Source organism: Phragmites australis, chromosome 6 (assembly GCF_958298935.1).
Source record: "Phragmites australis chromosome 6, lpPhrAust1.1, whole genome shotgun sequence".
Taxonomy (NCBI): domain Eukaryota; kingdom Viridiplantae; phylum Streptophyta; class Magnoliopsida; order Poales; family Poaceae; genus Phragmites; species Phragmites australis.
Genome location: NC_084926.1, coordinates 6,340,254 through 6,367,865, shown reverse-complemented (window position 1 = coordinate 6,367,865; position 27,612 = coordinate 6,340,254). Strand labels below are relative to the sequence as shown.

The 27,612-nt window shown below is 44.1% G+C and overlaps 3 protein-coding genes across 8 annotated transcripts; 2 read left to right on the top strand and 1 right to left on the bottom strand.

Moving 5' to 3' along the window:
* Positions 1–2,622: 2,622 nt before the first annotated feature.
* On the bottom strand, positions 2,623–9,759 carry LOC133921351 (phosphatidylinositol/phosphatidylcholine transfer protein SFH13-like). Of its 4 annotated transcripts, XR_009910260.1 has the most exons (16): positions 9,409–9,759; positions 8,838–8,940; positions 8,433–8,748; positions 8,243–8,342; positions 7,822–8,088; positions 6,537–6,614; positions 6,362–6,463; positions 6,235–6,284; positions 6,062–6,161; positions 5,860–5,952; positions 5,640–5,759; positions 5,202–5,364; positions 4,707–5,068; positions 3,666–3,740; positions 3,335–3,408; positions 2,623–3,247 (listed from the first exon to the last, which is right to left on the bottom strand). XR_009910260.1 is itself a non-coding variant. In XM_062366184.1 (15 exons), exons 2-15 carry the CDS (start codon positions 8,842–8,844, stop codon positions 3,242–3,244), a joined length of 1,839 nt encoding a protein of 612 aa, XP_062222168.1. In that variant the 5' UTR covers positions 8,845–8,940; positions 9,409–9,759; the 3' UTR covers positions 2,623–3,241. The 4 variants fall into 4 exon arrangements, 3 of the variants coding, with proteins under 3 accessions (XP_062222168.1, XP_062222167.1, XP_062222166.1); XM_062366184.1 differs by lacking the exon at positions 3,335–3,408; XM_062366183.1 differs by having other exon boundaries at positions 2,623–3,408; positions 4,707–5,065.
* Positions 9,760–17,853: 8,094 nt separating this feature from the next.
* On the top strand, positions 17,854–22,542 carry LOC133921350 (transmembrane 9 superfamily member 12-like). 3 transcript variants are annotated; one of them, XM_062366181.1, is made up of 4 exons: positions 17,874–17,988; positions 18,471–18,599; positions 18,872–20,914; positions 22,103–22,542. In XM_062366181.1, exon 3 carries the CDS (start codon positions 18,905–18,907, stop codon positions 20,864–20,866), a length of 1,962 nt encoding a protein of 653 aa, XP_062222165.1. In that variant the 5' UTR covers positions 17,874–17,988; positions 18,471–18,599; positions 18,872–18,904; the 3' UTR covers positions 20,867–20,914; positions 22,103–22,542. The 3 variants fall into 3 exon arrangements, with proteins under 3 accessions (XP_062222162.1, XP_062222165.1, XP_062222163.1); XM_062366179.1 differs by lacking the exon at positions 22,103–22,542 and having other exon boundaries at positions 18,872–21,049; XM_062366178.1 differs by lacking the exons at positions 18,471–18,599; positions 22,103–22,542 and having other exon boundaries at positions 17,854–17,988; positions 18,872–21,049.
* Positions 22,543–24,190: 1,648 nt separating this feature from the next.
* LOC133921349 (transmembrane 9 superfamily member 12-like) lies at positions 24,191–27,249 on the top strand. Its single transcript, XM_062366177.1, has 2 exons — positions 24,191–24,357; positions 24,913–27,249. The coding sequence occupies exon 2, from the start codon at positions 24,957–24,959 to the stop codon at positions 26,925–26,927; it is 1,971 nt and encodes a 656-aa protein (XP_062222161.1). The 5' UTR covers positions 24,191–24,357; positions 24,913–24,956; the 3' UTR covers positions 26,928–27,249.
* Positions 27,250–27,612: the final 363 nt, after the last annotated feature.

Genomic DNA, 27,612 nt, shown 5'->3' with positions numbered 1-27,612 from the left:
AATAGTTGATGCGGGCGACAGTGGTGCGCAGGCGTGGAGGCGGGGGTGACACGTGGTGGGCAGTGCAACCGGGCACAGGGGCACGTGCATGGGGCAGGGGCCATGCGGCGTGAGGCCCACGTGGCTAGGGGGCGCACGTGACGCGAGGCCCATGCGGTGTGGGTGCTCAAGCGAGGGCGGGGTGGGCAGCGACCTGCTGTGGCGGGCGCGATAGGCTGAGCCAGTTGGGTGTAGAATATTATTATACACCCTAGGTGTAGAATAGCATAACATACCTCGGTTGCACACTGGCCGACCGACCGCACCATGCTTCCTTCCCCCACGCGCCTCGGCCAAGCCAACCTCCCTCCCACGCGCCCCCGACCGAGCCTTCCTCCCTCCCTCCCGCTTGTCCCCGACCGAGCTAGCCTTCCTTCCATGCGCCCCCGACAGCTTCAGCGTGCGCCTGACCGAGTCCGCCTTGTGCTATATTGCATGTTGTGCTGAGTTACAACATGCTCAACAACATAGTTGCAACATGGTAGACACTTTAATTACGATATGCATTGTCAAATTAGTACTGATTACAACATGGTAAACACTTTAGTTATAATATGGCAAACACTCTAGTTACAACATGATGAACATTATAGTTATAACATGTTAGACACTCTAGTTATGACATGTATTTTTGAGTGTGGACTAGTTACAACATGGTAAACACTTTAGTTACAATGTTGAACACTACATTTATAATATGTTGAACAATACAGTTACAACATTACTGATTACAACATGATGAACAATACAATATGCATATACTTGTAACCACTATGTATTTGTAGTTACAACTAATAGTAGCAATCACTGTATACTATATGTTATAACTTCTCTATGTATATACAATATGCATATACTTGTAACCACTATGTATTTGTAGTTACAACTAATAGTAGCAATCACTCTATACTATATGTTATAACTTCTCTATGCACATAGTTACAACTAGTTGCAATTGCTGCTCATAAGGTGGGAACACGCTCTGTAATCCAATATCATCAGAAATACACAAGATACGCAATCATCTTAAGACAAAATTTGGGATGAATAATTTGGGTAAAACCAAATTTTGCTTAAGTCTATAATTTGAGTATATTCCCTTGGGAATACATGTATACTAGTCTATATATATCCAAAGGATATTAAAGAAATTCAATATGGATATATAATATCTATTAAAATACCTATGGTTGTTCAATCCCTTGAAATGGATAAATACCCATTCAAATCTCGGGATGATGATAAAGAGATATTTGGACCTAAAGTTCTATATCTCAGTACCTTTTGAACACTAATGTATCTTGCAAATTACATCAGGTTTGATATTGCATTTGCACATAACTTGCTAGCTAAACACAACGCAACTCCAATAAAGGTCATTGGGCAAGAGTAAAGGATATCCTCATATATTTTCAGGGTACAAAGAATCTTGTTTTATTTTATCAGAAAACCCAAGACACGACTATGGTTGGATATACATATACTGGCTATCTGATCCCTTAATGTCAAATCATATATAGACTTTGTATTCTTATGTGTTGGAAAAGCCTTTTTCATGAAAGTCATCCAAATAAACTCCCGTGGCTACTTCCACTAATCATTCTGAAATAATTATATGAAGCATAACATGAGTGTATATGTCTTCACAGAATGATTAACTATATACAGAAATCATATGGTATTGGTTCGTCAGAATTATCTATTATTATTTATGAAGATAATGCTGCTTGTATTGCTGAAATTCATACATCTTATGGAAAGAGCAATATCACAATGTATATTGCCTCAAAATTATTTTGTCCTAATGAATTACATAAATGAGGAGATAGATACTTTGCAAACAATATTATGTGATAATCTTGCAAATTTATTCATAAAGTCTATACCAACATATTTATTCCATTCATCAACTTTGTATGTGACGACTTCAAGAGTTGCAACAGGAGGAGTAAACTCATATGATATCTAACATGTTAATGATCATAAGATCATATATATTACACCATTTTCCTTTATGAGTTTTTCCAAATTTAGCTTCTTGTATAAGGTTTTTAATAAGGGAATATCAATACAAGCATATATATATATATATATATATATATGTGTGTGTGTGTCATATCATTTTCTCCTAAATTTTTTCACTGGTTTTTAAAGAGTTTTCAATGACATATTACGATTATATTTATCCTCTTATTTTTCCTACATGATTTTTTAGGATATTTCATTGCTATATATAGATAATAAGATTGATCAAGAGTGTTATGATTGGTTTTGTGATCAATTCATAACTGCAACTGGCAGTCAGGGTTTCAAAATGCGTCGATAACCGCTTGATATTCGCGGTTACCGACCAATTCGCTGCGATTCGTATTTAGAAATTGATCAGTTTTCGGTTAAGTTCAAATTCAAAATTCAAAATTCAAAAAAAATTAATGAAATTTGATCAGTTTCTACCAAATTCCATCAAATTACCGTCGAAAATCGCAAATATCAAAGAAATCACAGGACTCAGTATTCTGTCTAGAATGAATTTTGAAACCTTGCTGGCAGTTGCCAATGACTGTTGGAAGCACCCTTTCAACATGATTATTGGAAACACCATTTCAATATGTATATATGTACAATCTGTTGATGCAATGACAGATCACGAGTTCATTTTCTATTCAATCAACTTCTGTCTCACTTTCTACTCTAATAAGTTTGATGCACCTTAGATTGCGACGCAGCTCATCATAGGATAGACGAATACCACTCCTCGGCATGCGGTCAAAAATGATATTGGCATGTATCAACACCAGTGGTCGATGAAACGAAACTTCCTTTTGTGTCAAATAGGACTTCGCTTCAGTCATGACAGCAAGGAGCGACGTTGTATAAATGCAAAGCTCAAGGTAACATGTAGAATCAAGTTATCAACCAAAAAAAAGGGATTGAATTATGAGGGAACCTCAACTGTTCTGAAAAGGAAAATGCGCAAAGCATTGAAATACATGCGGCGGATCAGGAGGCTCGACGCTCAGAGGAGCATAAATATAAACATGGACATAACATAAGCTGTGCATTGGGCTCTTTTAGAATTCCTTTTGGTCTATAACTGGGGTATGTTTGGTGATTTTCCATGTTCCAGGACGTTCTTCTCGACTATCTCCTCGGTTTATCACAGGTTGCTAACTATCTGTCATTGAGACTAAGATGGCGTCCCTCATCTCTATAATAGGCAAAAAAAACAAGATAAGCGGGGAAAGGGCAGACATGTACAAGATAATGTAGTTTAATTCTTTGTCGAACAGCAGACATTGGTAAGTCGCCAACTTTTCTTCTTGTTTCTGTACATTGCAGCTAAGTGTATTATGTACAAAATTTCCTCCTCTGCACCAATAAATGGAAAATAAAATTATGTAGTGTAGATAAGTACATTTAATACAAGCCGCAGCATGATTCCAAATCATCTATCTTATACAGTTATAATGCACGCAGAACATGCATAAGTATGCATGTTGCTGTTTTGTGTCACTTTCAGATCCCAGTGAACTATCATCTTCAATTTGAACTGGATACTATGAATTTGAAGAAAAAAATACTCAATGTGGTTAATGTAAGACAAATGCATGATATGTTATGCTCACCCTAAGATCAGACTCCTTTGCAGCTTCCAATGTCTCGGCCAGCTGCATTTGTTTGATAACTGTGGCATGCAATACCTGTAAGAACAAACCAAACAAATACACTGCACATAAGTCCATGATCATTTGAAATGCAAGAACAAAGGAAAATAAGTTAATCAGTTAAATCAGGAAAAAATAATGATCAGGTATCTGATGAATTATAACGAGTACGCACATTACACACTTTGGCAGTCTGGCTAATATCAGTAAGTAACTGCAAACTTATTTTTTTTCTTTGTTTTCACACCGTATCATAGCTTCATAACTAATGGTCCTATGGTAGCAATAAAAGATTTGAAATAATAAGATGGATTTTAAGATGTGTTAATCAAATATGAACTTGTGGGTTCCCATAAGTTGTCTTGCGGATATATCCAGTTGGGTCTGGATGACCCCATTAGTGAAGCTTAGGCCCTGTTTGGTTCAGCTTCTGCTAGCTTTTGCTACTCATAAACAAAAAGCTGAACCAAACAATCCGTTTCTGGAAATAGCTTCCGAGAAGCAAAAACTGTCATTATTACTAGAAGCCAGAAGCTGGTCTAGAGAAGTTTTTATAGCGAGATAATGTTCTGAGGGGTATTACATATATTATACATTTCATCCGTATCAAAAGCCAATTCAAAAGCAGTTTTTCTATAAGCAACTTTTCAACATCAACTTTTAAAAGCAACTTTTGGAAAAGCCTCAACCCAACCAAACAGGCCCTTAGATCAGTGAAGTCCTTGCAGTTATTTTTGGACTCTGAGCTCAAATAGTCAAATGTTTCAGCTTTTAATGTGAATTTTTATCATCACAAACTTGCAAACTTAAGCAAATTAGTAAAAAGAACTTTTATATACAAGTTCAAATCACACTGTCCAAGGTTTTGCCTGGGATTGAACAAAGATTTTGTTTACCAGAGTAAAAATAAATTTGTGGTAGAAGGTACAATGCAACTCTAGCCATAAAGCCCAAAGAAACTGTAAGCATCATAAGGTCCAAAAAAGTTGGGTTGACAAGTACCTTCTTTGTCTTGTCCAGATCAAATTCAATGGACTTTATCCTGTCAAAAGAATCTTGTATGGCACGATCCTTCTCCTTTGGAAGCTCTGGAGGCTTTCTGCTCAGCTGATTAAACACTGACTCAAGTCGTTCAAGGCGCTCCAGACAAGGATTTATACGATCTTCCTTAATTATATGAAGATCCGCCTGATCACTGGGCACAGTTGCAGTACGTGGATGAACATTTTCCAAGTGTTGACGCTGACGAATCAAAAACCGCAGAAGAGAGAGTACTTTAAGAAATACAGCAATAACTTTCCTTGAGACATGTTTCAAGATCCCATCATCAACATAGCCCACGCCATCTGGGACACGCTGACCTGCTGGTTTGAACTCAAAACTTTAAGCATCAGACAGACTGATCATCTTGGTGAAACAACTGATTTGAAGTATTTATGGTGTACAACAAAAAATTTATACAGCTTAAACACATGCATGTAGATTCTGAATGCATACCTGGCACAGATGAAGCCCCATTGATTAAGGAATGCTCTCGTGTATTGTATTGTCTGACTTCATTTCTAGCAGGACTGTATCTTTTGTTGGACTCTGCAACTTTATCCACCATATGAGACATGCCATCAGAACCACTGTATGCTGTAGATCCTAATTCCCTGGCCTACAAGGTAAACATTCAGAGATGAAGTTTGCAAGAAATGACATTTTATGCTGTATGATGTTCAACATGACAGCAATGGGCAGTGGTGCAACAGTAGCAATTACAAGCTACAAAGATAAGCTAGCATGCAAGAATGTGGTAACCAAAAGGAACCGATCAGCTATTTTCTTATGTCAGTCTAAATGTGCAAGCTACATAGCAAATAATACAATAAACGAGCTAACAAATGGAACTTCTTAGAAAAAAATGGCACAACTGAAGGAAGAAGACTTTACTTCCTCACGAACTGGGGCCAAACTAGGATATTCAACATCTTCAGGAGCTGTGGGGGATCCAAGATCATCAAGATCTGAACCTGATTCAGCATTTGATGTATCACTAATTCGTTCTGGTAACTGAAAGAAGCAGAAGCAGCAGATACAACGTCAAAACCGGAGAACAGAGTGGCTTATTGAGCACATGAGACTTCATAGGTTGGGTACATGGTAATCTTGCCTTGAGAGCACGCAATCTTACAGAGCCTGCAATTGTTTCTTCTATATCAGACACTTGCCCAACCTCCTGCAGTGTTTCCATGCTATGTACAAGCTACAATAGAAAATAAGGTCATGAACAGCTGTGACAGATAAGTTAAATCTCCAGCTGTAACATAGGGACTAGTAGACTACAATACAGTACAGCGGATTCACAAATTTACCTTCATGATTAAAGGATCGCTCCAGGGCCCTTTATTGGACTTCAGGCATCCTCTGTGATTAGAACAAGAGCACCAGCCGCCTAAAAACTCTGGCAGTTGGCTGAAGATAAATTTTGGTAAGCCTTGCACACAGGTTCACCAATAAAACAATGTTTAAAGAAACAATAACCAACCTTGCATCAATAGCTTCGAGAAGTCTGCTTTGGTATTTTGTTCCTAGAACCTGGAATCGAAGAGTAGGTATGTAGCCACACAAAAAAAAACATGGATAATGAACTATGAATGGCTGCAAAATTATACATGGATTTTGGATGATGTTTTGGGGTCAAGAAGTCCCTTCACAGTGCTCCAGATCAGCTTGAAACCAGGTCCGGCATTTACAATAAACATTTGATGTAGTGTCTGCAAAATTTTGTCACATGCTTGGTGACCAGAATGGTTTCAAAACGTGATATATTTCATTATTAGGGCTCACCTCAGGATAATAGTCGCCATCTATTTTTTGCATACAACGCACTAAATCTCTCGCAATCTTGCTAAAGTTCTTCCAGCCCTATATCACAGGGAACAGAACAAGACCACATACATCTTAAAGATGGAGTTTCAAACTGTTGGGCAAAAGCACAAAGATGCTAAACAAGAAAAGATATTTTTACCAAAAGAAACATTGATTCAGATATGAAAAAAAAAGGAATGAAGTAGCAAAGATAATGAACTAATGCAATCCTGCCCGCATCAATAGTATGGAGGAACTGAAACTCACAGCTCTACAGATGGTATTTTTTTGAGTAAATTTCACAAAACTACAACTATTTGCACCTAACTATCACAAAACTACAACATCTAGAACAAGTTTCACAAAACTACAAATACTTGTGCCCTTAGTAACACAATTCTACATTTTTTGCACAAAACTACATTTTTTGCGTTTCACAAAACTACAACTATTTTGTGCAAAATAGTTGTAGTTTGTGCAAAATAGTTGTAGTTTGTGCAAAAAATGTGATTTTGTGTTACTATCAAAATAGTTGTAGTTTTGTGCAAAAAATGTAATTTTGTGTTACTAAGGCAAAGTACTTTTAGTTTTATGAAACTCGTTCCAGAAGTTGTAGTTTTGTGATAGTTGGTTGCAAATAGTTGTAGTTTTGTGTAATTTACTCTTTTTTTTGGATAGCATGTATTTATCTCAAACCATTTGGACATGTAACCTAAGTATTAGAACCAAATCCACTGCATGAATTTGATCGAGAAGAGTCTGTTAGGTACTATAGACATCCATGATGACAGTATGCTAAGGGGACTAAAGATTCGACAGATCATGGCCCCTTTTCTCCCTTCTCTACAAACGTCAACACTTCAAACATAAAACATCCTAGTCAATAAAATTACGGGGATGTTTTTAAAAAGTTTCTCAGATTAGTAATATGAAGCCCCCCTGGTTTGTCCAAAAAGTTTAATATATGATCAATCATAATAAGTCAATCTTTTAAAATTTCCACACTTTCACAGTTTACTGCATTTTAAGACATCATATATCCAAATAATTGTTAATATTGCCAATGTTTGCATGTTTGTGTAAGCAAATTATCTTATGGGAACAGTAATTAATGGAACTCTGAATCCTGATATCTGAGCTATAAGACACATCTTGTAAGTATAATAATATTGCAGGCGTGGTATCTATGTCACTATGTGCTTTTTGGCAGAAATATTTAGGGAACTACTGGGGTAAACAAAACATATTTAGGCGATGAACCTACCACACCATGGACATCCAAAATTGTAGTTGTGGTATCTATGTGCCTTTTGGAAGAAATTGAGCATGCAGGAAACTTCTCGCGGAAAGCTCTCTCAAACTCTTGTACATGGTACTTAATGTAGCGCTCCACTGTTGTAATTTGCACAAGCTTGTTGGGTTCAACTTTCCCAAGCAACTCAATATAGACAGGCCTTCCCTCCTTGTCAACACCATGATAACCATGGGGATAATATTGCAGGACCTCCTCCAGCTCATGAAATTCAAATTCCTTCAATGAGTAGAGTTAGCTGCCATTAATATGCATGAAAATCATATGTTGAACAATCTTTGAAAATCATAAGGCGCATACAAAAATACAACTACACATCTGCAGAATTTCATATAATTTTGAGATCAACTTTATAGAATAGACAGCATCCTACTTCCAAAATTGTGTCTGTCCCAAACTCCTTTCTCCACAACAGCATGTCAGCCCACATTTGCGCTGCCTTGTCAAAGTCAAACTTCCTAGCTTTCAAAAATCTGCACCACAGATCGGACACAAGGAACAATCACAAACTGACATTTCTCAACAGAAAACACCAATATTAGCATATTTCATCGGTTATTAACCTAAGCATCATATGATAATCGTCATGCCTGACCGGCAGCAAGCCCCTAGCAAATAAGACCTCCCGAAACGAGCTCACTGCCTGCTCTTCCTCAGCGTCCCTCACATCCTCTATCGCTATCCTTGGCACTCTGAAGTCTACTTTCCTCTTTCCCCTCTTCTTCAGCGAGTGTGTCAGTCTTGTCGATGCATGCAGCGCCTTCTTCCTCAGCAACCGCATTTTAGTGTGCCTCGGCTCATCCTCAGAGTTCTCGACATCTGACCTGTCCCTCCTCTCATCATTACTGACTGATATCTCGATGCCATCCACATTGCTCTCTGCAACGCCGAATCGCAGAAAATTAGCTGCATTGCATGATCAGCTCGTTAAAACTACACACGCAAATAGCAATGACACCTGACCATACCTGACATTCTCCAGAAATGCAGTTCAAACGTTCAGGCCTTCCCCCTCTGTGTTGCTCTACCGCGGTAGCTGATTCGATATATACAGCAGCACAAGCCCTCACGCTGCCACAAACCAATACATAATTGCAGATTAGAATTCACGGAGTAGTACGCAGCACATCGAGTCCGTTGTACATTTCTCTGATTCAGAACAGCGACGGACTCAACGAGGGGAACAGGGGTTCAGTTGAACCCCCCCCCCCCCCCCAATACACACACACAAATGGAAAAATAGACCAAACCACCGATCATTGCGTACTCCACCGCACAGCAAACAAATCCGCAGCAAGCTGGAGGGATTGGACAGACATCAGATTTTTTTTTCAGGGCTCAAAGCAAAGACCGTGATACAGATTCTGCGGAACAAAACGAGCAATCGGGCGTCCTAACCAGCGAAATAAGGAATCAACAACTCGAGTCCGGGTTGATCGGATCTCCGCTCCACTCTAGTGGCGTCCGGGGGGGACGAGGAGGACGAAGACGCCGACAGGGGATGAGGAGAGGCGCAGTCGCTGTCCGATGGGAGGATACCTGGATCTGGATCGCGGCGTGCTCGGCGCGGGATGGCGGGCGGAGAAGCCTACGAAGCTCGCCTCCGCCGCTGCCGCCGTGAGGTTCGACACGCCGCCGTGAGATCACGAAGAGCGGAGACGTAGTAGCGCCAGCACGAAGCGTTTGGTGCGATCGGGCGGGCCTTCTCTTGCCTCCCTTCCCGGCGTCCCGGTCCCCTAACGCTCACGCCTCCGTTGCTTGGTTTCCGCCTACTCCTCCAATACTGCTGCCTGCTAGTGCTCGGCTAGGTTACTGGGTGCTCCCTTTTTTCAGTTCTTGCTCCAGGGCCCAGCGCCAGGGGCGTTCGCGCGTCGCGATTGACTCGCTCCCCGCTCGGGGCGCCCGCGTTGCGTGACTGCGTTTCGCAGCCAGGGAGCACCGACGCTCACGTGCAAGGTCACGAGAAGGCGCTGCGACGCGGGGCCATACGTCGGTTAAGGAGATTTCGTACTTGTTGGCCATGCTCCTTTGGTTTCTAGTCCATATAAAACATCAAAACAAGATAACCGAATATATCTATAAAATGCCTGATGCAACAAAGTAGAAGAAATAACCTTAAGCAACAATTTGCAATATAATATGTCGAGAGTTAGTCCCTAACAATAATTATGAGGTATATCGATCGATGGACGTTTAAACGACGCTTACGGTGTGATGGACTCAAAAACATCATGGGTTATCCGGTGTTTGTGAAATGGTTACAGATGAGTTCCTCCTCAAATCCTAGACTCGTTCTTCACTGCCCTCTACAAACCGGGTACTTTCTTTTTTATATACAAGATAACGAGAATTTACAAGTAGGTCTCTTTTAGTAAACCTATATCTAGCTGGATATTCTTTTCTCAGATCATCACCACGTGGAATGTGCGTGCTACACCTTGCGCCAGTGGTACTATATGGCTCATCTCATCCTCTTGAATGCCTCCATTTTTATTTTACCTTAGTAGCATTGCATGTCCCCTCGCCATGAGCCGCAAACTTATATGTCAAGCCATTCCGTCCCAACCTTCTGTGAGCCCCCTACGAACTCGTCCACTTATCTTGTTATCCTGCAGACCTTGTCCCATCTGTAACCTGGTGCCAAGTCAACCCGTAAAACCCCACTCCGTAGCATTTAATGCTACGGAATGGGGCACTGCCCATCTGTGCCGATCATGACTTTGTTCGCTAAAGGATGTGTCTCGAGAAGGAAAGCACTTAAGTAGAAATCAATAAATACGATTATACAGGTTAGGTATGGATACAATATATTGCAAGGAGGCTAATCGTGCAAGCCTCGTTCTGGTCGAGCGAGCCTTGACCTGGTCACGCGATGGGTTAGGGTTCAGAAAATATCCTCATTGGTCGTCATATCCCTCATGGGGCCCATCAGTCAGGACGACCCTTTACTCAATACTTCGATAGTAGCATCAAGCTTCCCCGTTGTCGTGGTTATTCTAATCGTACCACTTGGGCCCTGAGGGAGCATAGTTACCCAGAGAGTTGTCACCGACGTCGTTAGCTTTCAGAGTTTGATTATGAACTTCACGTCACGTGAGAAGGTTAAGCATCCTAAGGAAAAGAGAGAGAGAAACATTGATTGCCGCCGGGCCTGATTGACTTTCGGTTCCCCATGCGCGCCCCCTTGGATTTCAAGCGGTCCGGATGCTGTGTCGGTTGAGGTTCCTCAGTACTCCCTAGAATGAGGTGTCATGATGAGATGTGTATAAAAAACGAAGGTGTTGGTGCCTAAACGCTACCACGCATGCACGTGTTTGATCAGGGCATGGCCATGAGCCCCCTTGGAAGTAAATAATAGGATCACAAGGACATTTCCTAGAGTGGTTCTGTCTTTCACCCCAGGCGTGAACCAATGGCTGGCTAGACTATAAAAATAGGAGTATACCTAGCCGACCACCTATCGATGTTTTTTGTAAGGCAAGAAAACAACTCTCCTTGTGAATCATGACGTCCTCCTCCCATTTTTTGTCAGAAAGATCGATGATTTTGGAGGATTTGGCAAGGGCCAGATCGCCTCTGACACCAGCTCTGCTTACTGTGGTGCCCTCGGGCAGATAATCTCAAGGACTTGCTCGCAGGGTTGGAGCCGACCGCCATCGTGTTTCCCTCGCTACAAAGAGGGTCTCCCCTGCCGCTCTCGCTCGATCTCTGGCCCGAGTGGTTGCCCCGGTCGAGGTTATTGACGTCTCTGATGATAAGGAGGATGTCGACTGAGACCTTCTAGAGAAGGAGATCGACGAAAAGGAAAAGGCGGAGGAGGAGCAGAAGAAGGGTCAGCCGGGTTCACCGGTGCTGGTCAGCAACTCTAGCAGGGTCTTCGCGTCGACCACCCTCCCTGGCCCTTACGCAGGCCATCGTTTGATTCCCGGGGCAACCAGCCACCGTCTCAAGGAAGAGTATAAGAGGTTCCTCGACTTGTTCAGGGGAAAATAGGGGTCTACATACTTCTGAATTCTTGGAGCTAGTGAATATTTATGACTTGCAGAGTTAGGCGGGCCTTTCTGCCAACTTTGCGCCAGCCACATGAGTCAAGAGGGAAAGAACAAGCATGTAATAGGATAGTTAGTCCGATCAAATGTAAATGTGTTGTTTATAACCTATTTTTTCCATGAATAAAAATGTTCCAACCCTTTCTGATGGTCTCATCCATGGACGAAACACCATACAGGAGCCTTGCAGTTTTTGGACCGTCTGGTCTGAACCACTTGTCGTGAATCAGGAACCAGGGGTCTCCGAATCCCAAGGCCAGGCCAGCAGTTTGCCACGTGGCGCCTTCCCGCGAGGATCATCTCCACGAGGTACGAAAAGACTAAGTCTTAGGAGGGGGGTGCTCGGGGCCATGAACAGTGGCCCCCGAGCACCCAAGTCCCCCGACGACCAGAAAAGCCGAGTACCGGGAAAGGTGTACTCGGGGCTGCGAGCAGTGGCCCCCGAGCACCCAAGTACCCCGAGGACCTAAGGAAGGTAGTTCCGGGAGAGAGTGCTCGGGGCTGCGAACAGCGGCCCCCGAGCACTCGGTTCCCAAGGATCCGAACAGTCGATTCCGGGAGAGAGTGCTCGGGGCCGTGAACAGTGACCCCCGAGCACTCGGTTCCCCGAGGACCAAGAGAGGGTATTTTCGGGAGAGAGTGCTCGGGGATGTAAACAGTGACCCTCGAGCACTCCGTTCCCCGATGGCCCAAGAAGTCCTTCGTCGGTGGCCCCCACCGGGGTCCAGCGATGAGGTATCAGCCTGTGAAAGGCCCGATACCGCATTTAAGAGGGTACGTGGCCTGTCACCTCCAACTGCTCCTGCTACGCTCGGTGTCAGTCCCTGCCACATTCTAGCAGAAAGGCGTGGGGACATTTAATGCACGGGTCCCATCCCGCGTCATCCGGCGCGCCTCGGGATAGCATCGCAAGGCCCAAGGCACCCCGCCTGCCGCCCTGCTGTGTCAGGCGAACAAGACCGGGCGAACACGTTGGGTTGCTCTTTCACTGTCCGGTGGGCCCTCTCTACGGCGCCCATTGCCAGCGCCATCATGATGACCAAGACAGGGCGGGGGGCGCATTTTCAACCCCCCGTCACCTCGTGCAGCAACCCATAATGACCACTTTTCCATTTATGGCGTCTTGGAATTCGTGCCCTCCCGTCCAAGGCACGCTACCGCCGGTGGGTACTTAAGAGAGCCGGCGGGCACGGACAAGGAGAGGTTCTGGGAGAGCACAGACGCCAAGACTCGAAGAACCCTCAGTACTAGCACAGAAGCTGAGACCACCGAAAAGCAAGGAGCCCGAAGCTCTAGGATAGACAAACATTCTTGTAACCAGCAACATCCCTGAGGAACATTCTCAGGGTATTTATAGCATCCACACAGGAGTAGGGTATTACGCTCAGTGCGGCCCGAACCTGTCTAAAAATCCCTCCAGTGCATTTACTGCATTCTGCATTAGATCATTCCATCCCACATGCCACTGCATTCGCATCCATTTATTTCTCCCGCAAACATATTCAGAATCACCCCCCCCCGGCCGAATCTCAAAAAGGGGTCCCTCCGGATCCCTGCGATAGGAGTTCACCCTCCGACACCACTGTTTGGAGTGTTCAAAGAGTTTTTCCTATGTTATTGCGGTGAGTAGGCTCTGATTGTTCTGCCCTACTCGTTAATTAGGCATTCCAAGCGCAGAACAACCCTTAGCACGATAAGTCTTTTGGTAGTGACCAGCGCCCGACCCGAGTGGAGACTTGTGGCCTTATGTTCGTTATCTCGAGCCATTCGTACATTTGCCATTGCGCGAGCAGCGATCCCACACTGTTCCAGAGATCTCAGCCATATGGTTGTTTTAACTTCCTGGTCGCCAGGTCCCATAGTGGCTATCAAGTGTTGTCACGTGCTATGGTCAGAGAGCCAATCTAGCAGGGGTCCGTTGTTAGTCGTGAAATCTTGCAAAACAGAGAGTCTGTTCTTTTGAACTTTTAAAAATTTACAAGTCATATTCCACGCTCGTCCGAAAGATTATGCAAAATAGAGAAATAGACTCGTCTCCGAGCAACCCTACACATAGAATTTGCGCAACAGGGCGATGTTCCAGGAGTTGTGTAATTTACAGTTGTCCTCCATGGCTAGCTTGACCGCACTAGGTCAGGTGATATCGACCGAGGGACGTGCTTGACTTCAAAACCGATGAAGCGTCGCTCTAGCTTTCTTACTTCAGAGAGGTATGTCGTCATCGTATGGTCCGAGCACAGGAAACCCTTCACATTTGGTTTACGGTGAGTAGCGAGCCCCTCATCGCTAGTGGATGTTTTACCCCTCACGTGAATGCTGCTCGTATTCTAGATAAGAGGCCCTCATACTCCGCAACATTGTTTGGTGGTCTGAAAATTTAATTGAAATGTGAACCTGAATGTGTCACTGGCTTGTGGGGTCGAGATCGCTCCAGCCCCTAATCCATTTAACGTGAACGGCCTATCGACATGTGTGGTCCAGTATATGTTCGTCTCTGGTCGCAGAAACCCTCACTGCTCGACGACCAGTACGGCTCCCGCGACCTGTAGGGGTAGCTGCAAAAGGGTCACCTGTTGAGATCCTGGAAGGCTACCCCTATTCCTGATATCCGCCGGAAGTGATCATTCTTTCTATTAGAAACTTGAAGAGCGAAAGACCCTTTTTTCTGTCCTTGAGATGGCCCTGAGGATGTCACCGGTTGGTGATATCAGGACCACTCCAGCCTTCCATCGAAGTGCATGGTCTAGTGCTTATCTGTATCTGGCCATTGTACCTACTTGGGCTCAAAGGACGATCACTCAACCAAAAAATTGACCAGCGCTTGTGACTTGATAGCCATTCGCGAGATGAACTAGAGATGGAACTCCCCGAGCTCTACTGCCCACTTTGCTGTTTTTCTTGTTGTATCCCTATTGTGGAGAATTTCTCTAATCAGCAGCGAGGAGATTACCTTGATTTTGTGGGCCTAGAAGTAGTGTTTGAGCTTGTGAGAATCTATCAGAATGGCGTATAGCAGCTTCTGAGCCTGTGGGGTCGTGTAGGACCTCACTGACGTAGTACATTGGTCACTGAAGATCTTCTCGCTCGACAACCAGTACCACAATCGTGACTTGTGGGTAGCTGCAACATAGAGAAAGATCTCCTCGTCCAGTCAAGGTGTGGTCAGTATTGGAGAGGATGAGAGGTACCTTTTTAGATCTTAGAGGATCGTTTCCGCTTCTAGGGTTTATCGAAAGTGGTCGCTCTTCTTTAGGAGCTTGAAGAGCGGCAACCCCTTCTCTCCTAGCCTTGAGATGAACCTTCTTAAAGCTAACGTACATCTTGTTAGTTTCTGGATCTCTTTTAGCCTGGTCGGGGATTTCATATGGTTGATGGTTCTGATCTTGTCAGGATTTTGCTCTATTTCTCGACTGAAAATGAGGAACCTGAGCAACTTTCCTGATGGGACTCCAAACGTGCGCTTCTCAGGGTTCAGCTTCATGCGATACTTTCAAATGTTGTCAAACATTTCCTGGAGGTCCTCAACCACGTCGTCCTTGGTTCTACTCTTTATGACCACAACATCAACATACGCCTCAATGTTTCTACCGAGTTGTGGTCAAAGAATGAGATGAATACAATGTTGGTAAGTGGCACCAACGCTTTTTAAACCAAAAGGCATTTTTACGTAGCAAAAGACCCCGAAGGGTATTACAAAAGCAATCTTCTTCTCATCTTCCCTATACATGCTAATCTAGTGGTACCCCAAGCGGGCATCTAAGAAGCTTAGAAGATTACTACCAACGATTAAGTTAACAAGCTGGTCGATCCAGGGTAGAGGGAAGAGATCTTTCGGTCATGCCTTGTTGAGGTCAGTGAAGTAGACGCATATCCTCCACTTAACATTGTGTTTTCAGACCATGATTATGTTAGCCAGCCACTCTGGGTACTGTATTTCTCAGATGAAACCTGCTTCTAGGAGCTTGTTAATCTCCACGCGAAGTGCTTCCTTTCGGTCAGCTATGAACTAACATGCTTTTTGTTTGACTGGTCGCGCGTTATGTCACATTTACAACTTGGCATCAGACGGTCTCAACTAGGAGTGCGAGGTCACGCAACCATGGCGCTATTGACGAACCCTCTAGTATTACTATCGGTGGGTGGCTAAGAAGTATTCACACGGTCTGCATATTCTGCACAGGCGTCATGGCCCCATAGTCGAGCTGCCAAGTGTGGAGTGGCGACATATCACGAGCTCTGGAGCCCTGGGCATTTGTACGGCGTGACGGCCTTGGTGACAACGCTGCCAAAGACCGCATTCTCTGCAGTAGCTCCTTTGAACGATGCTGTGGTGGTTGGAGCTATGTCGGAGCGTCCCTGTGTCCAACACTGGTCTGGTTCCCTCTGGGCGCGTAGCCTAGGGATCATCACTGGCACCCAGAACACGGGAGCCTCTGCTGCCCTCCGTTGCATAAACTGTCATGCAAACTTCACATTGAGCCTCAGAGCCTTCGGACTCTAATTCAGTGTCTTATACCTGGAGCGCATCAGGCTCATCTGGGTCTTATCCCATGATGAATATCTCGCGGTGACCGGGGTCCTCGGAATAGGACTCGATGGTTGCTGTGTATCCAGCCATGGTAGCCCAATCTAATCTCCAACATTTACCGAAACGCAGAAAATGCGTCGCCTACCTGGCACGCCAACTGTTGAGGGTTAGTCCATGATAATGATTCCAAGGTGTATCTGTCGATGGGCTCATGAACGACACTTACGGTATGATGAACTCAAGAACACTAGGGGTTATACAAGTTTAGGCCTCCCGAAGGATAACAATCCTGTGTCATGTATATTTTGTTATGAGTGTTTGTGAACTGGTTACAGATGAGTTCCTCCTCGAATCCTAGACTCGTTCTTCATTGTCCTCTACAAACCAGGACCTCTCCTCTTTATATACAAGAGACGGAGAACTTACAAGTGAGCCCCATTCAGTACACCCATACATAGTTAGATATTCTTTTCTTGAATCATCACCATACGGAGCGTGTACGCTGCATCTTGCGTCGACGATACTGCAAGGTCCATCCCATCCTCTTGGACGCCACCACATTTATTTTACCTCGGTAGCCCTGCCTGTCCCCTCACCATGAGCTGCAAGCTTATATACCAAGTCATTCTGTCCCAGCCTTCCGTGAGCCCGCCTGCGAACTTGTCCACTTGTCTAGTCGTTCTGCAGACCCTGTCTCATCTGTCGCACGGCGCTAAGTCGGTCTGTCCACTACATAGCATTTAATGCTACAGGATAGAGCATTATCCATCTGCGCTGGCCACAACTTTATTCACTGAAGGAGGTGCCTCAGGAAGGAAAACACTTGAGCAAAAATCAATAAATACGATTAGACAAGTTAGATATAGACGTCTCGTGACCAGCAAAGGCTATTCGTAGGATCACAATACATCGCAAGGAGGCTGATCACGTAAGCCTCGCGCTGGTAGAGCGAGCCTTGACCTGGTCGTGCGATGGGTCATAGTTCAAGAAATATCCCCCACCAGTCACCGTATCTCTTGTGAGGCTCGTTAATCAGGACGCTCCCTTACTCAATACTCCGACAGAGTAATAGTATGACTACATAATTTTAGTTGCCATATGCAAAAGTAGTTAATGAGAAAAAATTATAGATTTTTATTTCATTTTTAAATTATTTTTTATTATAATTTTTTTAATAGCTTGATGACAATATCCTCTACGTCATATAATTCTTTCAAAGAATTTTTTATGATTATTACATAGTATTTTGAATTTTAAAGTATTAGAACGTAATATTATTTTGATTTTTAAACATGTAAGGACGCCGTCTTTAGTGTAGATCTGCAATTTTTAAATATATATATATATATATATATTATTTAATAATATCAAAATAAAAAATTTCCCGCACTCGCGGTATAGAATATAGTGCGATCTCGGAAGAGCGACGCGTGTGTGATTCGGACTGAGGAGTTGGGTTGCTTTGCTGCTCGGTGCTCGCCGCTCACGCCAACGAGCACCTCCTTGTCGGCTCCACCGCCGGCCTCTCAGGTGCCGTGCCAGGTGCGTATCGATCGATTTCTCCTCAATTTCGCCGTTCATGACCTTCGGACTTGCTATCCCTCTCGCCCTCTGTTACCGCCGCCGCAAATTGTTGTGTTGTGCGTCACCGTCGGCGACCTCGCACCGGGAACGGGGCACAGCAAGCCAGGCCTCCTACCATCGTAGTCTTCTCCTTTCGAGAGTCGCCGCCTTCCTGCCTTTCCTGGCCCTCTACCGGTACTGGAGTGGCGTGGTGTGGAGGAGATCCGTTCGGCGCTGGTCTCTGATTTAGTTACTGTGTAGATATGCGCCTGGATTCTGGCGCTAGTTTCTGGATCTGGAATGTTTTCTGCGTGGCATCCTGCTAATTCACCCCATTCCACCGGCCTGACTCAGACGGTTTTGGCGAGCAAACATCTTGTGCATTTTAGTTGATTTTGTCTGCAAATGATTTCTGCTAATAGATGTGTAATTTCTATGTGGTCGAAATCTTCATTTTTTAGATAATAGAAGTACAACTTTCGGACTCTGCACCAACAAGATGTTAAGACATCCAGTAAGCACACAACTATTTTTTGAAAATAGACACTCAAATTCGTGTCCAAGAGGACTCGAACATAGATGATCTAGAGGTACATCCACACCCTCAACCAACTGAGTTATGTCCAATTCCTCATAACCGTGAATATGGACTTTGAAAACCTGGCTAAGAGTTGCTTTGATTGACACCTTTGGCACTTGGCAGTATCCTCTTGCAATTTCAATGTAAAATCTGTGTCTGTTTCCAAAGATATGTCATGCCGTCTCGTGCTCTTCTGCTTAATTTTTGTGCTGATACATTTACCATGCACACGTATCTATTTAGAGGAACTGAGTGTGGATGATGTTGTTCTTCTGGTTTCAGGTTGTAGGCAAAGTTTGTCTTTAACTTCTAATCATGGCAAAAGGCTGCGTATTCTCTGCTTTGTTAGTGGCGTTTCTTGTTTTTGCTCCCGCTTGCGAGGCATTCTACTTGCCAGGTAGTTACATGCACACGTATCGGCAAGGCGAGGATATATGGGCGAAGGTGAACTCGCTCACTTCCATTGAGACAGAACTGCCCTTCAGCTACTACAGCCTCCCATACTGTCATCCTAAAGATGGGATTAAGAAGAGTGCCGAAAACCTGGGGGAGCTCCTGATTGGTGATCAAATTGATAATTCCCCTTACCGTTTCCGTTTAAATGTCAATGAATCACTCTATTTGTGTACCACAAACCCACTTGATGAGGGCGATGTGAAGCTCCTCAAGCAGCGAAGCCGCGACCTCTACCAGGTGAACATGATTCTTGACAATCTTCCTGCGAGGAGGTTTACTGAGCAGAATGGATTGACCATTCAGTGGACGGGCTATCCAGTTGGTTACACACCAGAAGGCACCACTGATTTCTACATCATCAATCACCTGAAATTTAAGGTTTTGATCCATAAGTATGAAGGAGGTAAAGTAAAGGTAGTTGGGACCGGGGAAGGAATGGAAGTGATCTCAGAGACTGACAATGATGCTAAGTCTGGCTATGAGATTGTGGGATTTGAGGTCGTCCCATGCAGTGTGAAGCGTGATCCTGAAGCCATGTTGAAGCTTACAATGTATGATAAAGTCGATCCTGTGAACTGCCCTGTGGAGTTGGAGAAATCTCAATTGATCAGGGAGAAGGAGCAGATTACTTTTACATATGAAGTTGAATTTGTAAACAGTGACATCAGATGGCCATCACGGTGGGATGCATACCTGAAGATGGAGGGTGCAAAAATTCACTGGTTCTCAATTATGAACTCTTTGATGGTAATTCTGTTTTTGGCTGGCATTGTATTTGTCATATTTTTGCGGACAGTGAGGAGAGACTTGACTAGGTATGAAGAGTTGGATAAGGAGGCCCAAGATCTGATGAACGAGGAGCTCTCTGGGTGGAAGCTTGTTGTTGGAGATGTCTTCAGGGAGCCAACCTCATCAAAGTTGCTCTGCGTCATGATCGGTGATGGGGTTCAGATTCTGGGTATGGCAATTGTCACCATTTTCTTTGCTGCGTTTGGCTTCATGTCTCCTGCATCTAGAGGAATGCTGTTGACAGGGATGATAGTCCTTTATATGTTACTTGGAATCGTGGCTGGATATGCTGCTGTCAGGCTCTGGAGGACTGTAAAAGGAACTTCTGAGGGATGGAGGTCTGTCTCCTGGTCAACCGCTTGTTTCTTCCCAGGCATCGTCTTCATTGTCCTCACAGTATTAAACTTCATGTTGTGGGCAAGAAATAGCACTGGAGCCCTTCCCATCTCACTTTTCTTCAGTCTTCTGTCCTTTTGGTTCTGTGTCTCTGTGCCCCTTACCCTTTTAGGTGGTTTCTTTGGCACAAGGGCTGAGCCAATAGAATTCCCTGTTCGAACCAATCAAATACCAAGAGAAATCCCTGCAAAGAAGTACTCATGGCTCTTCATATTTGGTGCCGGAACTCTACCTTTCGGAACACTTTTCATCGAGCTCTTCTTCATTCTTTCAAGTATTTGGCTAGGAAGGTTCTATTATGTGTTTGGCTTCCTCCTTGTTGTCCTCCTTTTGCTGGTTGTGGTCTGTGCTGAGGTATCAGTTGTTCTTACCTACATGCATCTCTGTGCGGAGGACTGGAGGTGGTGGTGGAAAGCTTTCTTTGCCTCTGGAACAGTGTCCCTTTATGTGTTCTTGTACTCTATCAACTACTTAGTGTTTGATCTCAGAAGCTTGAGTGGGCCGGTTTCTGCTATGCTCTACATTGGATACTCTTTCATCGTCTCTCTTGCCATTTTGCTAGCTACTGGTACTGTTGGGTTCCTGACATCGTTCTCTTTCGTACACTACCTTTTCTCATCAGTCAAGATTGATTGAGGGCCTTATCTTGCGAATCTCCAAGGATGACTGTACACAAAATCACCTGTAAGCTCAAATGATTTGATCTTGGCATCTTAAGGCCCTTTGCAGAGTTGTGCTTCTTAATGTAGCTTATTTACTGAGACTATTGTACTACAATATGAACGGTATATTCCAGCAGATGTGCATTTAAGCTTGTCACTCTTTTCTTTGCTACAACATTTTGTTGATGCTGCAAATGCTCTCAAAAAAAGTTCTTTGAATTTTATGACATCATTGGTGCTTTGTGGAGTGGTTGGTCTGTTTCTTTCTGCAAGGTAGGTTTGCTACTAGAAAACTATTATATTGCGGTATAATCGACATGTACAAAATGGAGTTTCTGATGCACACCAGTTTGTGCTATTCTTTTGTCTTTTTTGTATTTTCCCTAGATTCCATAAAAGTATAAAACACTACATCTAGTATTCTAGTCTATGTTTGATAATTAGGCATGACAATTCATATGTGCCTTTTTACTTAACCCTTTATGAAGGAAAGAGATATGTTTTTTTCTATTTCAGCATTATACTGTTATTTCTAGTTACTTTTCAGCATTCATTAGGTTTGTTTCTATCAGGTTATTTTCTTTTAGTTAAGTTGACTCTGAAATCTGTGACAAACATAATTAAGATACTTCTGAATGCACTTCATCAGTTCATTGGATATTTTCACATATTGTTCCTAAGTTTTGAGGGTTCTATGTCCATATTTCCTGGTTTATAACTGCTCTCTAATTCTTATAAGACTCAAGGAAACATGTGTCGTATGCATGTAGCTACAGTAAGCAAATCAGATTTGCAGACGCTACCACAGCTATTCTTTTTCTTGAATCTAGAATGTCTCAGTTCAACATTTGCTATTTACCATACTATTACTATTTCTGCTTAGCTGTAAAAGAAACTTTCTAACTCTCAGCATATCTGTGCCTTGCTAGATGAGCATGTGAAGTGCTATGTGATTTGGTGCTATGTTTGACCCCATATTGATGGATTGCCGGTCGAATTTATTAGGGGCAATTTGCTAGGTACTATCGTAAAAATCGTAAAAATTAGGAAATACCATCGGTGTGAGGATGACATGTGGGTCCTCACAGCCGACTGTATTTTTTAATATAAACACTTTTACGATAGTATCTACTTAATTTTGCCAATTTATTATTAGGCAATTTCAACCCTCCCTTCATTATGCACTTTTGACCCATTTCTTTCATAACAGATAAAACTTCATTTTGAAGGATGCTTTATTTGGTGATTTGTTATGTTCATGTCTTGACGAAATGTGTCGACCTTTTCTTTTTCTCCTGGAGGGAAGTCTCATTCTTTGCTGTTGCGTTGCTGCACATAATTCTTCCCTTGGCGTTGCCCTGTTTGTCTCAGCCTTGAACAACTACTATCATAACAAACAAGATGTACCAGAAATCTGATGTTGGTTTTCATTGCAACAATCTACAATTCTGCTTCATGTGCAGTTCCCTGCAGCTTTAGAATACAACAAATGAACATGGCAGATCACCAGATCTGCATGTGCCTGCCTCTTGCTTTCTATGCACAATTCCTTTTGATTTCTTGACAGATGTGACCTGGCTGTTCATGTGAAAGACTGGAAGGTACTCCTAGTTGTTTTGTTCTCTCTAAGAAATGCGCCCCCTTTTCGTGCTCATGCAAATTGCAATGGTTCGCTCTTTGTTTATTTATTCGAGATTGTTCGTCGGTTCACGTCGCGGGTTCATTCTCCAACTCACAGTCCCTTTTCCACCAAACATGATTGCTTGTTACGCGAGGATCTAATGAGCGGCAGGTCGATGCTAAGTGGTGTGACGAACAGGGGGAGAGTGTGTGATCGTGAAGCCTTTTTGCTGGCCCCGGAAAGGGAGTGGTGGCCAAGCAAGGTATCCGCGGTCACGGCGGCAGGTTGGCGATCGATCGCCTTTGCGTGGCTGGACCAGGCAAAGGACGCATCTGCTCTCTCTGAAGTTCTTAGGATTTCTCTCTCTGAAGTTCTTAGGATTTCCATTGTCGGATTGTGTTGGGGTTGGTCAATTGTCATCTTGTTTTGAAGTCAATCTATGCATGATTGGAGCAGTATCTGATTACAGCAGCCGGGGAGACATGCATGATGCGTCAATGCACGGTTTACACTCACAGCCTCACCAAGCGACTGCACGACGATATTGGCAGACTTGTCTTGCTCTCCATTGTACCTCCTCATGCCGTCATGCGATCCGTATGCAAATTGGTACCGCATGATTAACCAGCTAATCTGAACGTAGTTTGAGCCGTTGATTGGGCTGCCGCAAGGTAGCCAGGCAGGCACCACTATCTCAAATTTGGTAGAACTCTCTGAACCAATTTTTTATGGAAAGTGATTTTTTAAAAAAATTAATTATGTGGCTGAAAGTGGTTCTATAATAATTTTCAAAAAAAATATATAGATGAAATGATTCTGTACGGAAAGTGAATCAGTTAAAACTGTTTTTTTCAGCTTCCAGCTTTTAGTTCATTTTAGAAAATCACTCTTTGGTAAAAACTACTATTTGGTAAAAATTTTCTAATTTCAACCCGAAAACTGCTTTAGAGCTCTGCGCTGCTTATGCATCTATGCTTCTAGTTCGTACGGTAGGCCTAGAACACCAGCTCGCGGAAAAAATTATTGGCTCGTAGAAAAGAAAGCAGGACTGCCTCGACCGACGGTGCGGGGATCTGCAAGGGGACCACGGGCCGGTCCTGGATGGCCCACATGTCACTGCCCCGGTTAGGTTCCCCGCCAACCTGCCGAACTTGCCCAAGTCAAACAACGACCGAGTAACTCGAGCAATAAATAATGGCCGTACACGTGGTGAGCAAGTCGCGGTGGCCCAGTAAGAAACACGGATCCCCAACGTGGACCAGCGCCGAACTGCCGAAGTACTCCACTCGCACACCGACAAAATGGCCCGCGACCTAACAAACAAAAAACTTTTTCTTGCAAAAAAAGAAACAAAAAACTTTTTTAAAAAAAGAAATCTATGAAGTAATTACACCTGATAGAGCTTGCTCCCAGATTCATCTAAATCTGGTGTTTGTATGTGAATAAAATACGATTTAGTATATATTTTTAGCTTAGGAAGGTAAATAAGATTGTTCACATAAACACTTTTAATGTATATTTAATTTTAGCTTTATAAATTTATAGAGCTATAGATATTTTACTTCAATTTTTTTTTTTTTTTGGAGTAAGAGCTTTACCGAAGAGAACCTTACTTTAAAAAAAAAAGAAATCTATACTACAATCCGCCAATGAAAAAAAAAGGAGGGAGGAGGAAGGAGCAGCGTGCGTGTGCGTCAAGGCGGGTATAAATTTGGCGGCTTCGTGCCCCGTCTCCCCCTCCTCGATTTCGCCGGCGACTTCTTCTTCCTCGATCTCGAGGGGAAGAGAGGGGCGCTCATGCTTTGACCTCGCCTTCGTCGTCTCGGCCGCGATCCAGATCCGAGGTCAGTTTCCTACCCTCCCCTGAGCTCCACACCCTCCCCTCCCTTCCCTCGCATCTCCTCGCGCCCTATTCCAGATCCAGACACTTCCGCGGACCGGCGAGGAGTGTAGATCCGTCCGGGCTTGTATTGATTTCTTCTTTTGTTGGTGAGGAGCCCTAGTTTGCTTCGGGACAGTTTTGTTTTGTTCCGCAGAATCGTCTGTTTGTTGTGACGAATCAAAATCTTTCATTCTGCTATAGATACTACTATCTCCAGTCCGTCTAGTTTATTGCGAATTCGTTTGCTGCGTTAGGAATTTAGGATCCGTTCCAATTGGATTGATATTTTCTCCTCATGATTCGTACAGTAGAGTATTGATAGCAGTTTATTTTCTGAAGTTTCTGGAGGTTCAACTGGACGGGCCCCCGTGCCGCACGTTAGTTCTGCTCGCCTCTGAGTTTTATCTGTTATCTGTTGCATGTTGATATCTCCTCAAGGTATAAGATTGATTGAAGAAAAAACAAGGCAATCTTAGTAATTTAATTGATTCGTTATTTTGCGTGCATTTGCTTGCAGGTCGTCGAGTTCTTGATTGAGCGATCACAAGAATTCTCGCTGCAATGCTCGCCAAGATGCGGTCGTCCCAATGGATCTCGGCGTCCCTGCTCATCCTTCTCCTGAACCTGCACCCGGCTGTCCTCGCCTTCTACCTCCCTGGCACCTTCATGCACACCTACAGCCCCAGAGAGGCGATCTCGGCCAAGGTCAACTCGCTCACCTCCATTGAGACTGAGTTGCCCTTCAGCTACTACAGCCTGCCGTACTGCAAACCCCCGGAGGGCGTCAAGAAGAGTGCCGAGAACCTCGGCGAGATCCTCATGGGTGACCAGATCGACAACTCGCCATACCGCTTCCTCATCAACATCAATGAGTCCGTGTACCTTTGCACCACGGACCCACTCACCAAGGAGCAGGCTGAGCTGCTCAAGAAGCGGGCACGAGATCTGTACCAGGTCAACATGCTCCTGGACAATCTGCCAGTCATGCGGTTCACTGAGCAGAACGGGGTGACGATCCAGTGGACTGGGTTCCCGGTTGGGTACAACCCGACAGGGAGCAATGAGGATTATGTCATTAACCACCTCAAATTCAGGGTCTTGGTCCATCAGTACCAAGCGCAGGGCGACGTCGTGGTCACGAGTGAGGATGGTGTTGCAATGGTTGAGTCTGATCGCAAGAGTGGATACCAGATTGTTGGGTTTGAGGTTGTGCCTTGCAGTGTAAGGCGTGATCCTGAAGCTATGTCCAAGCTCAAGATGTACGACAAGGTTGACTCTGTGAATTGCCCATTGGAGCTTGAGAAATCTCAGGCAATCCGTGAGAATGAGCGCATTACATTTACCTATGAGGTTGAGTATGTCAAGAGCAACATCAAGTGGCCATCGAGGTGGGATGCATACCTGAAGATGGATGGTGCCAAGGTGCACTGGTTCTCGATCATGAACTCAATGATGGTTGTCTTCTTCCTGGCTGGTATTGTGTTTGTCATATTCTTGAGGACTGTCCGCAGGGATCTGACAAGGTATGAGGAGATGGACAAGGAAGCACAAGCTCAAATGAATGAGGAGCTCTCAGGATGGAAACTTGTTGTTGGTGATGTATTCAGAGAGCCCTGCTGTTCAAAGCTGTTGTGTGTTATGGTCGCTGATGGTATCCAGATCACCGGTATGGCAATTGTTACAATTGTGTTTGCTGCTCTGGGGTTCCTCTCACCTGCTTCCAGGGGAATGCTCCTGACCGGAATGATCATTCTCTACCTCTTCCTCGGTATTATTGCCGGATATGTTGGTGTCCGTGTTTGGAGGACTATCAAAGGAACCACTGAAGGGTGGAAATCTGTTGCTTGGCTGACCGCCTGCTTCTTCCCAGGCATTGTTTTCATCATCCTCACTGTGCTCAACTCCATTCTGTGGGGCAAGAAGAGCACTGGAGCACTACCCATCTCATTGTTCTTCACCCTCCTGGCCCTGTGGTTCTGCATCTCCGTGCCACTCACACTTATTGGAGGCTTGCTAGGTACACGCGCTGCAAGCATTGACTATCCTGTCCGTACCAACCAAATTCCACGAGAGATCCCTGAGCGCAAATTCCCCTCATGGCTGCTTGTGCTCGGTGCTGGAACATTGCCTTTCGGTACCCTCTTCATTGAGCTCTTCTTCATCCTTTCCAGCATCTGGTTGGGGAGATTCTACTATGTCTTTGGCTTTCTGTTCATTGTCCTTTTCCTGCTGGTCATAGTCTGTGGTGAGGTTTCTCTTGTCCTCACCTACATGCATCTTTGCGTGGAGGACTGGAGATGGTGGTGGAAAGCCTTCTTTGCTTCTGGATCTGTTGCATTCTACGTCTTCCTATACTCGATCAATTACCTGGTGTTTGATCTCAGGAGCCTGAGTGGACCAGTTTCCGCAACACTCTACCTTGGCTATTCCCTGATCATGGCTCTTGCAATCATGCTCTCCACTGGTGCCATTGGCTTCTTGCTCTCATTCTACTTTGTTCACTACCTCTTCTCATCTGTTAAGATTGACTAGAGATGCCCACTCCCTCTTGCTGCGATAGTCACCTGATCCTGGTGATAGTTACCCCCTGGAAACACTACACAATAATATCAAATTCAGAAAATGGATACATGGCAACGCCCATGGCTTTTGCCCCTGATTAATTCTACTATTTAGCGTAGCACAGTTACTTGAGTTCAAGCTTATTTCTTACACATGTTTGTAATGCTTCAGCTATGTTTTCTCTTAATTTTTGTAATCCTGTTATGTTTTGCTTGCTCTGGGCATTTGTGAGCTGCCTTTGTTGGTGGAACACTTGACAGCTATTCAATATGAAACAAGCTATTCGTTTACAGTTTCTTACGGTTTTGATAAGGCTATACTGTCGCGTGGTTGCCACAGATGTTGCGATGCTTGTGTTCCGTTAATAGTAGCCCTACCCTAATACAACTGATCTATTTTTTCACTGGAAAGTCTACCGAGTATTTACTGAATTGATAGTTGATAAACATGTTACTGAATTTTGTCATGACTCCCCTCAATGTTGAATCGTTGAGTGGTTGCTAGTTGCTACTCCTTTTCTGATGTTTGTGACGAACTCATACTGCCTACTCCTAGTGATTGACCTAATAGGCTTACGTACTAAACTTGTACATACGAGGTTGTAGTAGTATAATCTTACTACGGTTGACTGCTGGATACCATCGGCAGTTGCAGA

Bases quoted from the DNA above. Each gene is read 5' to 3' on its own strand.
- LOC133921351 (XM_062366182.1), bottom strand. The intron at 6,285-6,361 runs GTATAATTTTGC...CTTCGATTCCAG, and splicing joins AAACATCATCCAAAATCCAT to GTTCTAGGAACAAAATACCA. The intron at 5,069-5,201 runs GTATGCATTCAG...AGTTCAAACCAG, and splicing joins TGGGGCTTCATCTGTGCCAG to CAGGTCAGCGTGTCCCAGAT.
- LOC133921350 (XM_062366181.1), top strand. From the start codon at position 18,905: ATGGCAAAAGGCTGCGTATTCTCTGCTTTGTTAGTGGCGTTTCTTGTT.
- LOC133921349 (XM_062366177.1), top strand. From the start codon at position 24,957: ATGCTCGCCAAGATGCGGTCGTCCCAATGGATCTCGGCGTCCCTGCTC.